Consider the following 16911-nt stretch of genomic DNA (forward strand, 5'->3'; position numbering starts at 1 on the left):
GTTTCACTTGTTGCTTCTGTCCAGGCACCCTGATAGGATGACAGGGTATGCAGCCACGGTTTCTCAGCTGCTGAAGATCCTTAAGGCATCCTTAAGGAATATTTTGCAAAGCCGTGCTAGCATTCCAGCACGGCAAATGAGAGGAAGCCCATAAGAATTGTCTTCCCTCATTTGCCCCGCGAGAATTGCTAGCGCGGCTTACAAGGCAAGGGTACACTTCATGGGGCTGTTGCGCACAGCCACCTATCCAGAAGACTGCAGCAACAGCACAGACTGAGCCAGGCAGGGCGAGAACGCATGCGCATAGCCTCGGCGTCTGTATCAGCAGTGCAGCAGCAGAAATAGCGCATCCACAGTCAATGCAGAAAGATCAAAGAGAAGGGAGCAGCTGTGCTGTGCGACCGGGGATACAACCATGGCCTCTCAGCTGCTGCAGATCCTCAGGCAGGGAGTGTGGGCTGCACTGACCGGAGGATGGTACCACGACCCCGAGCAGAGCAGCTTTACTAATAGTTGCCATCTGTATCTGTGGAGCTTGCTACTGCTGCTACCTCTGGCGCTTCACCTGGTGAGTGAGCTGCGACACATGCTAAGCTCCCTGGCAGGATTTCAGAACTGCGCACTGTTTTGTAGGTTTTCCGACGTTCTGGCGCTGGAAGATTAAATTGATGATACTGCCAGAAGGGTCTCATTTATCAAAAGGTTTTGTTCGAAAATGACAGTGGAACTCATTGTGTAAAAAGTGGTATAAAGCAGCATTGAACGGTTTTCACGTTTTTCTATGCTGTCCAGTTTGTCCAAATCTCGGTGTGTTAAGGGCAGGATTTGGATGTTTTTCGGCCATAATACATGATTAAAACGTTCTGAGCTAGATCTCTTTTAATATCGACTAAGCCACAAAAAAGTGCCCTAAATGATCTCTGGAGAAATAAAGGAATCACCCCCCTCCCACCCCTCCAAAGATGTAAAAGAAAGCATGCACAGCCTTTATAACAGCCTCAGGTGTTATAATAGCCAGTTCTATTACAGCAGCAAGCAGGTCCCTGGGGCAGCCAAGTGGTAGGTGCAGAGCGCTGTGGAGAAAGGGATCCAGGCTCCATATCCCCAACAGTTACACTTTGTGGTGGAATGTGTGAGCACTTCACAACCCACCAAAAACCTATTGTGCCCACATATAGGTGAGGGCTATTGTACTGGTGTATAGTAGAGAGTTGCACTGTGACAGAAATCTAGCCCATCCCTGTGGAAATCTAACCCGTCCCCACTGCAAGTAATCTCTTTCATCCCAGCTCCCGGCCTGCCCAGCCTTTGCCATGCTGCAGTCACTTTTACCCCCTCTCCAAAAGAAAGCCAGACTCTACAAGCAGTAAAAATTTTTAGTAAAAGTAACATAAATCATTTTCTTTTGTACTTTGCTAAGACAGCAGATGTACAGATTAGCAGGATCCAAAATGGTCCAAAACAAGTAAAGTCAGAAACAACACAGTTTATTTATTTATTTATTGCATTTGTATCCCACCTCTTTGCAGGCTCAATGTGGCTTACAATATATCGTGAATAGTGGAAGTGTGAGGAGAGTAGACATTCCATATCATCATGCTGATCAATCCATAGACTGGTGGGTTGTGTCCATCTACCAGCAGGTGGAGATAGAGAGCAATCCTTTTGCCTCCCTATATGTGGTCATGTGCTGCCGGAAACTCCTCAGTATGTTCTCTATCTCAGCAGGTGGTGGTCACACACAGCAGCAGCTCTGGCTAGGTCTCCAAGCCTAATCTTTAGGTTTTGTTGAGTACCTGGGGTTGAGGGCTCTTCTTGAGCAAGTGCAAACCTGGTGGCGCCAGGTCCCTCCTTTTCTCCCCCCTCCCGCTGGCTCCGTTAAAAAAAAAAAAAAAAAAAATTTGGACGTCCTTAAGGGCGTTTATTTCGACGTTTATTTAAACGTTTATTGCAGCTACTCACTGGGACACCAGGTCGTTACAGCTCGGAGCGAGAAGCAGGTACTTTTTACCTTTTATAGCAGGCAGGGGGTTCCCCGATTGATCGCCACGTGGCCTATGGCGTCGGAGGGCGAGGGCGCGAAGAATCGCTCCCCGGACCGCGTGTGCGCTTCTAGCGGGGATGCGGGGGTTTTAAAGTCTGATTCGCCCTTGTTGGGTGTCAGTTTGGAGGCCGGTCAGTGTCCCGGGTCTTCCTCCGGCGCGGCGGTTTTTCCCGCCATAAACGCCCATCCCCCGCTGCTCACCTCCGCCATCTTGGCCGGCCACTCTGCTCGGACGGCTTCTTCTTGGGCCGCCCTTGAGCTGGGAGACATTCATGCCATGGCCGCCCTTGATTTGGGCGACGGCAAAAAAGCGGCTAAAGTTAAGCGCCGTTCTTCCTGCGCGGCTCCTTCGCGGAGTGTCGCGCCGGACGCCATCTTGGATGCGCAGCATGTTGCTTCCCCGCTTTTGTGAGCGCCGGTTGAGGGTGCGTCTAGGGCTGTGGCCCAGGCTGCTGAAATACACAGTCTGGGGGGTTTCTCCCCCGAGTTTATTTTGCTGCTGCATCAGGCCTTCCTTATGCAAAACGCTGCCCCTTCTCCCTTGTCCGATAACGGGGTTGAGGCCCCCGGAAGTAAACGCCCTCGGGTAGATTCCCAGGCCTTAGAGGACGCTGTTTCCTCTGATGTAGATGAGGGCAGCGTATCTGAGTTCTCCCAACGGTCCTTTGGGGATTCCTTGGAGGAGATGGATTCCCGCTCGGATGGAGCGGATGACCCCTCTGCAGCGCGGATCTTTCGCTCAGAGGATTTGCCCAACCTGTTACTGCAGGCCATGAGCATTTTGAAGATTTCCTCGCCAGAGGACGTCTCTCCCTCAGCCCCTGTTGGCTCTGCCATTATGCTGGGGACGAAGCGCCCGCCTAGAACCTTCCACGTGCATGATGCCATGCACACCTTAATTTCGGCTCAATGGGATGTCCCGGAAGCGAGCCTCAAAGTGGCTAGGGCAATGTCCCACCTCTATCCTTTGCCTGAAAGTGAATGTGAGGTCTTTATTTGGCCTACCGTGGATTCTTTAATCACTGCGGTGACTAAGAAAACGGCGTTGCCGGTGGAAGGTGGCACGGCCCTAAAGGACGCCCAAGACAGAAGATTGGAAGCGGCTTTAAGGTCGTCCTTCGAGGCGGCTGCCTTAAGTTTTCAGGCCTCAGTTTGCGGCTCCTATGTGGCCAGGGCGTGCCTGACGATGGTGCAGCGGGCTTCCCCCTCGGATCCTTCCTTGAGGGCTGATTGACCAGCCCTGGAATCGGGCTTGGCTTATTTGGCAGACTTACTGTATGATGTCTTGAGAGCCTCGGCTAAAGGTATGGCTCAGACAGTCTCTGCGCGGCGCTGGCTTTGGCTGAAACATTGATCTGCGGACCACGCCTCTAAGTCCCGCCTGGCTAAGTTGCCTTTTAAAGGCAAGCTGCTCTTTGGGGTCGAGCTGGACAAAATCGTGACCGATCTCGGCACGTCTAAGGGCAAGAGGTTACCAGAGGTCAGGGCTCGGGCCAGTGCTCGCTCCGGTATCTCCAGAGGACGGTTTCAGGAAGCCCGTCGGTACCGCCCGGGCAAGTCGGGCTCCTCTGCCCCCTCTTCCTTCAAAAGGAACTTCTCCCCCAAGCAGCATTCCTTTCGCAGAGACCGCCGTCCCGGAGGTGCGCCCTCCGGTCCTCCCCCAGGGTCTCGTACCCAATGACGGGGCCCTGGTCCATGGCCCAGTGCAGATTGGAGGACGCCTGTCCTCGTTTCTGGGCGAGTGGACCAGGGTAACTTCAGACGCTTGGGTTCTGGAAGTCATCAGAGACGGCTACAAGTTAGAGTTCTGCCGACCCTTAAGAGACGGGTTTGTACTCTCTCCCTGCAAGTCTCCGGTCAAAGCTGTGGCAGTGCAGCAGACCTTGGACAACCTGATCCGCCTGGGTGCGGTCGTTCCGGTGCCAGAAAATCAGATTGGCAAGGGACGTTACTCCATTTACTTTGTGGTACCAAAGAAAGGAGATTCTGACCGGCCTATCCTCGACCTCAAAGGGGTCAATCGGGCCTTGAAAGTGCGGCACTTTCGCATGGAGACTCTCCGCTCTGTTATAGCGGCAGTGAAGGCAGGGGAGTTTTTGGCTTCCTTGGACTTCAAGGAAGCGTACCTGCATATTCCCATCTGGCCTCCTCATCAACGCTTTCTGCGTTTTGCAGTCCTGGGCCGACACTTCCAGTTCAGAGCCCTCCCTTTCAGGTTGGCTACTGCTCCGCGGACCTTCTCCAAAGTAATGGTGGTCATCGCGGCCTTCCTGCGAAAGGAAGGAGTACAAGTCCATCCTTATCTGGACGACTGGTTGATCCGAGCCTCCTCATGCAGAGTGCGGCAAAGCTGTGGACCGGGTGGTTGCTCTTTTGAGCTCCCTGGGGTGGATCATCAACTGGGAGAAGAGCCAGCTGCGCCCGACTCAGTCCCTGGAGTATCTGGGAGTTCGATTAGACACCCAAGTGGGCAGAGTGTTCCTGCCAGACAATCGGATTGTCAAACTTCAGGCTCAGGTGGACCAGTTCCTAGTAGCCTCTCCTCTTCGGGCTTGGGACTATGTGCAGCTGTTGGGCTCTATGACGGCCACGATGGAAGTAGTGCCCTGTGCCAGGGCTCATATGAGACCACAACAACACTCTCTGCTGCAGCGCTGGACTCCGATGTCGGAGGATTATGCTGTGCGCCTTCCCTTGGACCCAGCAGTGCGCAAGGCGCTGAGCTGGTGGCTGCAGACAGACAAGTTGTCTGCAGGAATGCCTCTGGTGACCCCGGAGTGGATTGTCGTCACGACGGACGCCTCTTTGTCGGGCTGGGGAGCCCACTGCTTGGGAAGGACAGCGCAGGGGCTCTGGTCTCCTGCAGAGGCAAAGTGGCCTATCAACCTCCTGGAACTCAGAGCCATTCGGTTGGCGCTTTTGGAGTTCATCCCGGTACTGGCGTTGAAGCCAGTATGGGTCCTGTCGGACAATGCCACGGCTGTGGCCTATGTCAACCGCCAGGGAGGTACCAAGAGCGCCCCTCTAGCCAAGGAGGCCATGAATCTATGCCAGTGGGCGGAAGCGAACCTGCAACAGCTGTCAGCGGCCCACATTGCTGGAGTCATGAATGTCAAGGCGGACTTTCTCAGTCGCCATACCTTGGATCCCGGAGAGTGGCAGCTATCTGCTCAGGCGTTCTTGGACATCACAAAGTGCTGGGGCCAGCCGAGCCTAGATCTGATGGCGTCATCGGCCAATTGCCAAGTGCCGCACTTTTTCAGCAGAGGACGGGACCCTCGATCCCTGGGAGTAGATGCTCTTCTCCAACAGTGGCCGACACAGGAGCTTCTCTATGTGTTCCCGCCCTGGCCCATGTTGGGCAGGGTGCTAGACCGGGTGGCAAAGCATCCGGGCTGGATAATCCTGGTGGGTCCGGACTGGCCCAGACGTCCCTGGTATGCGGACTTGATCAGGCTCTCAGTGGACGATCCTCTGCGGCTGCCAGTGGAGCAGGGCCTGTTGCATCAGGGTCCCGTGGTGATGGAGGATCCCTCCCCCTTTGGTCTTACGGCCTGGCTATTGAGCGGCAGCGTCTGAGAAAGAAAGGCTTCTCAGACAAGGTCATCGCCACTATGCTGAGAGCGAGGAAGCGCTCTACTTCTACTGCTTACGCCAGGGTTTGGCGTACCTTTGCAGCGTGGTGTGAAGCAGGCTCACTTTCTCCCTTCACTGCTCCAATTTCTTCAGTGTTGGCGTTCCTGCAAGAAGGTCTGGAGAAAGGCCTGTCGCTCAGTTCCCTTAAAGTCCAGGTAGCGGCTCTGGCTTGCTTCAGGGGCCGCCTGAAGGGTGCTTCCCTGGCTTCGCAGCCAGATGTGGTGCGCTTTCTCAAGGGAGTTAATCACCTGCGCCCTCCTCTGCACTCAGTGGTGCCTGCGTGGAATCTCAACCTGGTGCTAAGAGCCTTGCAGAAGCCGCCTTTTGAACCCTTGTCAAGGGCATCTCTGAAAGACCTGACGTTGAAAGCAGTCTTTTTGGTGGCTATCACTTCAGCCAGAAGAGTTTCCGAGCTCCAGACACTCTCATGTCGAGAGCCCTTTCTGCAGTTCACTGAGGCAGGAGTGTCTATTCGCACAGTGCCTTCCTTCCTGCCCAAGATTGTTTCTCGCTTCCATGTGAATCAGCAGCTCTGTCTCCCTTCCTTTCGTAGGGAGGACTACCCAGAGGAATACTCTGCTCTCAAATATCTGGATGTGAGACGAGTCATCATCAGATACTTGGAAGTGACCAATGATTTCCAGAAGTCGGATCATCTGTTTGTCCCGTTTGCAGGTCCTTGTAAGGGTCTGCAGGCTGCTAAGCCTACAGTGGCAAGATGGGTCAAGGAGGCCATTGCAGCGGCTTATGTGGCCGCAGGGAAGGTGCCACCTATCCAGCTGAAGGCTCACTCCACTAGAGCTCAGGCGGCCTCGATGGCAGAGGCCGGGTCCGTCTCCTTGGAAGAGATTTGCAAGGCGGCAACTTGGGCATCGGCCCATACCTTCTCCAGGCATTACCGCTTGACTGTGGCTGCTCGGGCGGAGGCCCGGTTTGGAGCTTCAGTGTTGTGGTCAGGGATTTCTATGTCCCGCCCTGGGTGAGTACTGCTTCGGTACATCCCACCAGTCTATGGATTGATCAGCATGATGATATGGAAGGTAAAATTATGTATCATACCTGATAATTTTCTTTCCATTAATCATAGCTGATCAATCCATAGCCCCTCCCAGATATCTGTATTGTTTATATTCTGGTTGCATTTCAGGTTCAAGTTTAGTCTTCAGTTCCTGTTCAGGAGGACTTCGTGTTCAAGTTTTTTCAATGGATTCTTCAAGAGTTGAGACGAATTTGTGTTACAGTGAGCTGCTGCATTCCTCTCCCCTCCGTTTTACGGGGCTGGATTGAGACCTAAATTCTGCCGGCGCTCCCTCCCGCTTCGTGCGGCAGTAGGGCAGCTTTGTACCCCTCCCGCTTCGGCGGTGTTAGGGTCAGTCAGCTCCTCCCGCGGTTGCGGTTGCAGGATAAGCCAGATCCCCCCGCATCGGCGGGTGTGGTGTCCCTCCCCCGCTCTGCGGGGATGAGCTGGACGGATTCCCCTCCCCCACTTGTGTGGGGATGAGCTGGGTTAATTCCCCTCCCCCGTTTCGGCGGTGGTGAGCTGGGCAGAGTGTCCCTTTGTGGGTGTAATTCTCTAAGTGCTGAGTCCTGCGGATGGAGCTTGGATATCGACATCCTGAGGAGTTTCCGGCAGCACATGACCACATATAGGGAGGCAAAAGGATTGCTCTCTATCTCCACCTGCTGGTAGATGGACACAACCCACCAGTCTATGGATTGATCAGCTATGATTAATGGAAAGAAAATTATCAGGTATGATTCATAATTTTACCTTTTGTGTTACAGAGGATTAGGTTTCATGGTAATGTAATACATAATAACTAGCCGTTGAACCCATGAAAACGGGCTACTTTTGGAATGGGGGGGGGGGGTTCTGAGCCCCCCCCCCCCAGAATCGCCGCCGCCCCTGCACCCGGCCCGAGCAGCACTGTAAACTTACATCAGCATGCAGCAGCAGGCACATCAGCAAAGCTGCCGTCGGGGCGGGCTTCCTTCTCTGCCTGTGTCCCGCCCTCGTGTGACGTAACGTCGGTGAGGGCGGGACAAAGGCAGAGAAGGAAGCCCGATGGCAGCTTTGCTGATGTGCCTGCTGCTGCGTGCTGATGTAAGTTCACAGTGCTCGGGCCAGATGGAGGGGCGGTGGCGACTCCAGGGGAGGGGGAGCGGTTCCGATGTCTGCAGCATGCCAGTAGAGACTTCCCTCTCTGTCCTGCCCCCATCATCACGTATTGAAGCGGGGGCGGGGCAGAGAGGGAAGTCTGTACTGCGCATTTGCGAGTGAGTACGGTCACTCGCCGTTTATATGTTTGATAAGAGAGAAAAAGAAAAGAGTTTGGACTTAATTGTTCAACCGCCCTTAGGAATCACATTTGGGTTTAAAAAGCAAAACCATATGCATGTAAGGACTCGATAAATGAATTAAAGCAAAGTTTAAAGCAAATGACCTTAATATGTAATACTTGGTAGCAACAGTGAAACTGTGATAGACTATTCACATAGCAAGCAGCCTGAGACAACATATTTATTTTCTACTGAACATAATTAACTTTGTATAAACTTGGTGGCTAATACACCAACTGGACAATGTTGGCATATTTAAGGCTCACGTTGGACAGACGTTGGACAGAACTTCCCTAATTTTTCAATACCTCTCTGTGAAATAGTAGTAACAAAGCAAGTGCATTTTTATAATATACCTCTGCAATCCACAAAACAAAAGGAGCAAATTCCCATATGATTTTTTTTCCTGTGTCGACATTAAAAGAAAAAGATTTTTAAATGCTCCCAGGTTTCAACCTAATTCATGTTTAATGTTTAAGTAAATAGAAAGTCTGAATGTTGAGCACCTGATTCTCATAACATATCTGTTTTAGTGGCCCATTACCAGGAGAAGAAAAAATCTCTGCATGAATGTAGCAGTTTTAGGGTGTCCCTTTAAACAGCGACTCCAAATGACATACTGATTACAATTTATAAACCAATTACTACTTTACCTATGAAAAGTTAATCTGTTGTTATACTTCCTCTGTGTACATCTGTATGCTGCACAAGCCAGTATGTTTGAAAATATGAGTGAGATTAAGTAAAAATGCTACCAACAATAAAGAACAACGTGGATGCAGCAACTCATAGGTTTGTTTGCTTTGTTTTGAGTGTACTGCGATGACGCCTATGCAAGGAAGGGGAAACAGACTACCCTGTCTTCAACTCCCTTCCTCCCTTCCATCCACCTCTGCTCCAGCCCTGGATGTCCTCCCCATGCGTACCTCGCATCACCCTGGTGGTCTAGTGGCTTGCTTCTGGGCAGAAAAAAGAAGGATATCCAGGGCTGGAGGAGAAGAGGGAGGAAGGTAGTTGAAGACAGGGTATTCTCCGATTCCCCTTCCATTCTGCGGGAACCCCACAGGACCTTGGTCCATCTCCATGGGATCCCCGTGATCCTGCAGAGGATCCCACGGGATTCCCGCGGTATCCGTGTGAATCCTACTATCCCTGTTCCCATGCAGCTTTCTAGTGTACAGTTGGGTACAGTAGGTTTTTGGTGGGCTTTGGAGAGCTCACTATACAATATGACGGAGCAATAGTGAGATGTGTACCTGGGAGCTTTTATGTGAAGACCATTGCAGTGCCCCCTAGGGTACTCCTCTGCTCTACTAAGATGTTTGTGTGGTCAGTCTACTAAAAATATTGGCACCTCCTGTATCCCAGTGGCTTGATTTTGTGCGTTTCACACTTGGGCATTTTTTTTTTTTGTAATAGACCAAAGTGTTTTAAACCTGTAACTTTTTAATCTGGTGACACTGAATCTGGTGTCTGTTTTCATTAGAATTATGTGTTGAATCTACACTGCCAGAGACTTAAGTAAATCAATTTTGGTTACATAGCATCTAGTGACTCATAACTCTGGAGGAGGGGCAATTTTGTTTTGAGCTGGGTAGTAGAACCTAACCTCGTGAGCTGGGAGCTGCGCTGGGCATTTTCAGACTTGGTTTGATTGGTAACTGAGGTTACCAGTGGCCCGCTCTTAATATCTCTTAATATATTCCTGATAAACTATTGACTCCTTTATTCTATCTCACCCCCTTTTTATTCTATCCTATTAACACACAAAAAAACAACCCCCCCTGTCCTTTCACTTGCAGAAGGTCTGACCTCTGTAAGTTCCTTATCTGTTTCTATCCTATTGCCTATATTGCACTGTGATTTTATATTTATATGCTGGTATTGTCTTAAAGGGATTTTAGAGAATTGTGTTTTGAATATCTGTGCTAGTGATTATATCTTTTTATGCTGGAATTGTCTTAAAGGTGTTTTTTTTTTTTTTTTTTATATCATTTTTATTGATGGTCATAAGTTTACAAATGATAATGAAGTGAAGAAATGCATTACATTGCAAGTATATTTCAAACAACTTAAACATCCAACTTATTCAAACTGGCCATCCATAATTTTGTTCTTTCCCGCCTTATTCCTTCTAACTCCCCTCCTTCCCACCCCCCTCCCACCCTCCCTCCCGTGAGCATTACCCATTCAGGATTCTACTGCGAGCCGTGGGGGTCAAGGTATCCCAGAACAGTAACCAACATTGTAATAGTCTATCTCCCCGTGGGGATGCTAAGTCATTCACCTCCCTACGTTCCAGGGCACCCAGGGAGATCATGAGGGATCGCCATCTTGACACAGAAGGTGGCTCTGCTGAAATCCAGTTCAATAGGATCGTTTTCTTTCCCATAGCAACCGCCCTTCGGAGGAAAGGCAGCATACCCCTTCTCCGGTTCCCCCTCACTCTGTATTTGTCGAACAATAAAGCGGGAAAGGGGTACCATGTCAACTCCCAAACAGTTGAGACAAAGGCACAGAGTTGAACCCAGAAAGCACGGACCGGGGGACACAACCAGAACATATGTCCCAAGTGTGCTCCAGGTCTCGCACACCTGGGGCAATCATCCAAGGGACGCATGGCAGCCCTGAACGCCCTGTGTGGTGAAATGTAGAGCCTCATCGTAAATTTATACTGGGATTCCCGTAGTGTCACATCTCTGAAGGTCCTATATCCGATAACCAGATTAGTTTGGACCATTGCACCAGTAATAGGACAACCCAAATCTCCAGTCCAAGCCCTGGCAATCTGATCATATGTTATCTCCGGGCAGAGTTCTTTAATTTTAAAATGGTAGAATTTAAGAGGAACCAAAAGCTGCGCCTCCAGGTCAAGCAAATCTGTGAGTTGCCTCCGTCTTTGCGCGGTCAAAGAGACTCGAGGGAGGGAGGCAATGTAATGACTCAGTTGTAGATAAGAAAAAGTGGCCTGTACCGGGAGTCCAGCAGTCTCACATAAGTCTTTAAAGGACCTACATTTTCCTTCTTTTGTTAGCACCTGGAACAAAAAAAACTGTCCCCCCCTCTCTCCATTTCCGGAAGGTCACAGTATCCGTGCCCGCTGGGAAATCTGCGTTTCCTCCAATCGGCAGGAAGGGGGAGGAGTGGCACTCAAAGTCCCCAGCTTTGCACAACCATCGCCATGTCCGTCTTAGTGGCATAAAGATAGGAGAACATCCTTTAGCAGTAGGTGCTTTGCCTGCTGGCGCATGTAGCCAATAACTAAAATGGCACCTGCTCACCATTATGGTTTCAGTGATGGGAAATGAAAAATAGGACGTTCCCCTGAACCAGTCTGCAATGTGTCTCATACAACCCGCCACCGACATACGCTGTATACTATGAACCCCAAGCCCTCCTTTAGGTATTGGAAGATATGTCTGTTTTTGTGTGACCCTGGGCCTTTTCCCTTTCCAGAGATATCTAGCAAGTAGTCTGTGCAATTTCCGTTCATCTTTATATAGGAAGAAAAGGGACAACACCTGAACCACATATAACCATTTAGGGACCAAAATCATATTGTACAGAGCCACCCGTCCCCACAAAGACAAGGGGAGGCGCTGCCACATTTCTAAGGTGTGTCGTGTCTCCCTCCACAAGGGGGCTAGATTAATTCTGTAAAGTTGTGTTAATGAAGTTGGTATTCTAATCCCCAGATAGACCAAATAATCCGTGGTCCACTTCAACGGGAACCTTCCCTCCCAGCGCTCCCGCACCAAAAGGGGTATTGGCAGCGCCTCAGATTTCTGTAAGTTAAGTTGAAAACCCGAATAGTATCCAAACTCTGCTATGTGGTCTAAAGCTATTGGCAGCGATGTTTGGGGGTGTGTCAACACTAAAAGAATATCGTCCGCGTAGGCTAGTACTTTGATATGGAGATGTGGCAACTGAACTCCCTGTACCTCTGGATCTTTTATGATGTTACGGAGCAAGGGTTCTAGATAAATCAAAAATAAAAGTGGGGATAGGGGGCAGCCCTGTCTAGTGCCCCGTCTTACCAAAAAACGCGGAGTGCACATTCCGTTCACGAGGACCCGGGCCCCAGGGTCAGTATATAAGGTATCAATTGCATGCAAGTACCACCCGGACAGCCCCACGTATCTGAGTATTTGAAAAAGGTAGTCCCAGTTCACTTGGTCAAATGCCTTAGTAGCATCCAGGCCCGCCAGCAACAGTGGGTGATTCGTGGCCTCAGCTTGCGCTACAGCCAACAAGGCCCTACGTACATTTAGACCTGGGTGTCTCCCCCGTACGAATCCCACCTGGTGGTCTCCCACTAAAGTCGGGAGATGTACAGCCAATCTATCAGCAAGGATCTTAGCTAAAATTTTTACATCAACATTGAGAAGGGAAATTGGTCGATAAGACCCCGGCTGATCTGTCGGCTTACCCGGTTTAGGGATTAAGACAATTAAGGCTTCATTCGATTCCCTTGGTAGTCTCCCCACCTCCACTGCTGCATCAAGGTGAAGAGTCAGGGGAACACTCAGTTGAGTCGACAGTAATTTGTAGTATTCTGTAGAGAATCCGTCCAGGCCCGGAGTTTTACCCAAAGATAAACCTCTGATCGTTTGTTGAACTTCTCGAGCCTGGAGGGGGGCATTCAATTGGTCTCTGATGATGGGGGACAGCACCGGGAGTCCTGCATCTCTCAAGTATTCCTCTAATTGTGGTCCACCCTGCTGCGCCTCTGGTTGGTACATTCGAGAAAAATAATCCCGAAATATAGTCAGTATGTCTTTAGGGCAGGATTTACGAGAGCCATCAGGCGCCAACATTGTAGGGATAAATGTCCTGTCTGACCAGGCTTTGGCAACTTTAGCTAGCAGTTTCCCAGGTCTGTTGCCCAATTTGTAATATTGATATCTACGACTAAAGGCCTGCTTCTTGGCACGTTCGTGTAGTAATGAATCTAGGGCCACCTGTGCCGCAATCACATTATCGTAGTTGGTCTGGGTTCGACAGCGCATGTGTGCACGTTTGGCTTGTTGATATTTCCGCTCCAGCGTAATTATTCCTTGGGAGATCTTTTTGTGTCTTGCACTTAAATAGCTAATAATTTCCCCTCTCATGACCGCTTTAGAAGTTTCCCAGAATAATGTCGGGTTATCCTTATGAGCCACATTATCAGACTCAAACAGGTTCCATTTTTGTACTAGAAATTTACCAAAATCTCTGTCCCCAGCTAAATAGGATGGGAACCTCCAAGATTTAAATCTATCTACGGCGTGTCCCAGAGCCATATCAGCCCAAACTGGAGTGTGATCTGAGATCGCCATAGGTGCCATGTCCGTCTTAATTACCCGGGAAAAAAGTGATGTAGAGACTAAGAGGTAGTCTATACGGGACCAGGTCTTATGGGCTTTCGAGAGGTGTGTATAGTCCCGCCTCTGAGGGAATAATAACCTCCAAGGGTCCACTAGGTCCATCATTTTACACAGATAAGGCAATCCTTTACTACGGGGAAGTGCACTCCATGCCCCAACCGTCGAGCGGTCAATTTCCGGGTCAAGTACTTGGTTGAAATCTCCCGCTACAATCCAAGGGGCCGTGTCATATTTAAGGCCTAGATTTATCAAAGTCTGAAAAAAATCTGCATCATAAACATTTGGGCCGTATATAGCACATAGATAATACTCCTGTCCCATAATGTTAAGATGGAGCAAAACATATCTTCCCTTTGGGTCTTTTCCTATTAATTTAGAAGTACACGGGAGCCCTCTCCTAATCAGAATGGCCACTCCTCCCCGTCTGGCCCCAGAGGAGGAGTAATAACACTCCCCCACCCACTGTTGGCGCAGCTTCTGGTGTTCCTCGTCAGAGAGTTTAGTCTCCTGTAGGCAGACTATGGAAGCCTTTAGGCGGTTTAAGTGTGTTAAGATTTTTGATCTCTTGATTGGGGAGGTGATCCCAGCTACATTCCAGGTCACCAATCGCAAAGGTGCAGTCAGCATAATCCCCTCAAAATGGCCAAATTAACATGTAACAAAACCAAATCGGTGCCTTGGTTGCCCAGCCTCAACCAAAGGCCGTTTCTCCACCATCCAATTATTACATCAAATACCATTTGGTTATACAAATTTCCACGTATTCTCACAGCCCGCCATTTTGTTCCTGCATCATTCCGCTCGCCTCTACCCCTAAACCCACCCTCCCCACCCCCCACTCCCTCCCCCCCCCACTGCCCTCCCCCCATCTTCCCCCCCTTACCCATCTAGCCTGTCTAACCAACCTCACTCCTCCTTAGTGAGTGTATGAGGCAGAGGTCTAGATGCCAAAGGGACCCCACCCTTTGTGCAAGTTAAGAATGTTCTAGAAATGTCTCACATGTCTCCAAAATCTGCAAGTGTCGTGGCACAGGACACTGAAGTGTCTTCCCCGTCCAGCCCATTCTTCAACCGTTCTGCTGTGTGTCTCCGGTCTGCCGTTTTGTTCACCAACCATTCAAACTCACTCTTAGTCCACAAGCAGTTGATCGGCATTAGTAATCCAACAGGAACTTTTTGGAACTGAGTCAAATTAGAAGTTCAACTAGCAATCACCAACCAAAAACTCTGTCAACATTCCGGCATGGTTTGGTAACCGGCCATCGATTAAATTAGTGATCTCCCCCAGAGTCAGGTCTGGTAACGTTCCAACCAGGCCACCGCGTCTTCCGGGCTAGTATAAGCTGTCCAGGTTCCATTCTCCAAAATCTTCAACGTTGCTGGGTATTGCAAAGTAAACTTGATCTTGTTTCCCACCAAACGGGTACAAACTGTAGAAAAAGCTCGCCTTTGTGCTGCCAAGGCCGCGGAGTAATCCTGAAAGATACGAATTAAAGTTCCATCATATTTTGTAGTTTCCCTACAGCTTTTATAACATCGCAATATTGCAGCTTTTTGGGCATAGCAGTGAAATTTTGCTATCACCACTCTGGGCTTCAAATCTCTGGTAGGTCTGGGCCCCACGCGATGTGCACGTTCAATTCGGATCGCTCGGCCTTCACCCGCCTCCGGGAAGTTTGCTTGCAGCCATGTCTCTAGTGTTTGTTTTAAATCTTTATCTGCCAAAGATTCTGCGAACCCCACAAATCTGAGGTTATCGCGGCGCGAGCGATTTTCCAAGTCTTCTACTCGCTGTGCATTCTCCTGGATAAGGCGTTGTAATCTTTCAATCTCCCCCGAGTTGGTTTGCTGCCCGTCTTCCACCTCCGCAACTCGGGCTTCCAGCTCCCCCGTGCGACGCGACAGTTCTGTGGTAAGCGCCGACAAGCCTGTTATCTGGGCAGAAAGTTGTTCAAACTGAGGGGCCAGCGCTCCCACTACTGCCTCTGTAAGTTCTGGGAGCGTAAAATCAGAAGCCGGGCGGGAGGGTGAGTTCGCCGGCGAGGCGGTCGCCATCTTGGTTTCGCCGAGTCTCAGTTTATCTTCCTTTTTCTTTATGTTTTTCCCGGTTTGCGCCATCGCCGATCGCGTCAAATATTTGTCCATGCGTTGGGGAAGCAAGTTCTTCCTAAATCATCAGTTTTTGGTGACTAAGACGCCGTTAAAACCTCGATTTTCGGGCAGGGTTCCCAGCAGCAGAGACTACCACGTCTTTCCCTGCTCACCGCATCACGTGACCCTCCGTCTTAAAGGTGTTTTAATTGGAACTGTGTTTTAACTTGTGCCAAGTGTTTGAAACCTGTGACTTAATCTGGTGTCTGTTTTCATTAGAATTGTGTGTTGAATCTACACTGCCAGAGACTTAGGGGGGATGCACTAAAGTCGTTGTTAGAGCCGTTCCGTATCGACTTCCATAGCGAATCGGTAGGGAACGGCTATGCATGAAGGAAAGGGAATGCAAATGAGCTGCTCATTGCAGCTCACTTGCATTCTCTAATCCTTCGTAAAACCGTTGGATAATCGGCCGGTATAGCATGCGCAGAGCAGCCAAGCGTTATGCTGGCTGCTCTGCGCATGCCAAGGACGTAAAAAAAACCCAACCAAAAAACACGTCCTTTATGGACGGCCTTGCCCCCCCCCCCCCCGCCCGATGTTGCTGCTGCTCCCCCTCCCCCCTGCATTGAAATCAGAACTTTATGCAGCCCTGGCCCCCCTCCCTCCCTCCCTTCCTTCCTTCCTTCCTTCCTTCCTTGAAATGACAGCTTCCCTGCCATCCTCCGCCCCCCTCCTTCTGCCACCAGGCCCTCACAGCGCCTCTCACCTCCATATGAAGGCGCTGCACCGGCAGCAACAGCTGATCGCCTCTCTGGACTTCCCTCCTTTCCTCCCTGGCCCGCCCTCGTCTGACGTAAGTAACGTAATACTTACGTCAGATGAGGGTGGGCCAGGGAGGAAAGGAGGGAAGTCCGGAGAGGTGATCAGCTGTTGTTGCCGGTGCAGCGCCTTCACACGGAGGTGAGAGGCGCTGTGAGGGCCCGGTGGCAGAAGGAGGAGGGGGGAGCAGCTGCGTAAAGTTCTGATTCCAATGCAGGGGGGAGGGGGGAGCGGCAGCGACCTTGGGGGGGGGGGGGCAAGGCCGTCCTTAAAGGATGCTCCTGACGAGAACTTGGTTGTTTTTGCCCCCTCCCAATTTTTTAAAACATTTTATAAGTTTTCCAAGCCCGTGCAACCCCAACGAGAGGTACAGACCTCTCGTTAGATTTCCCATCGTTTTCCAGCGTTAGGGCAAGCGGAAAAGCTTAATGCATCTCATTTCAATAGGGTTTCTACACAATTTGCTTATCTGCATTCTGTTTGCGTTAGCTGCTACCGTTGTCGGAAAAAAATATTTAGTGCATGCCAGGGTTTACTACTTGCTTGTAAAGTTTAGTGCATCTGGCCCAAAGTTCCATAGGTTACTATGGAACTTTGTAAGGATAAGTGCTT

The 16911-nt window shown here is 50.3% G+C and overlaps 1 protein-coding gene across 1 annotated transcript in view; it reads left to right on the forward strand.

The window, feature by feature from the left end:
* The first annotated feature begins 382 nt into the window (after positions 1-382).
* PCNX2 (pecanex 2) overlaps positions 383-16911 on the forward strand; it is a 1017260-nt gene continuing 1000731 nt past the window's right edge. The window contains exon 1 of the mRNA XM_030194986.1: positions 383-568. Within this exon, the coding sequence (XP_030050846.1) occupies positions 416-568 (153 nt within the window). The 5' untranslated portion in view covers positions 383-415. The remainder of the gene's footprint in view (positions 569-16911) is intronic.

This window comes from Microcaecilia unicolor, chromosome 3 (genome assembly GCF_901765095.1).
Source record: "Microcaecilia unicolor chromosome 3, aMicUni1.1, whole genome shotgun sequence".
NCBI classification, from domain to species: Eukaryota; Metazoa; Chordata; class Amphibia; order Gymnophiona; family Siphonopidae; genus Microcaecilia; species Microcaecilia unicolor.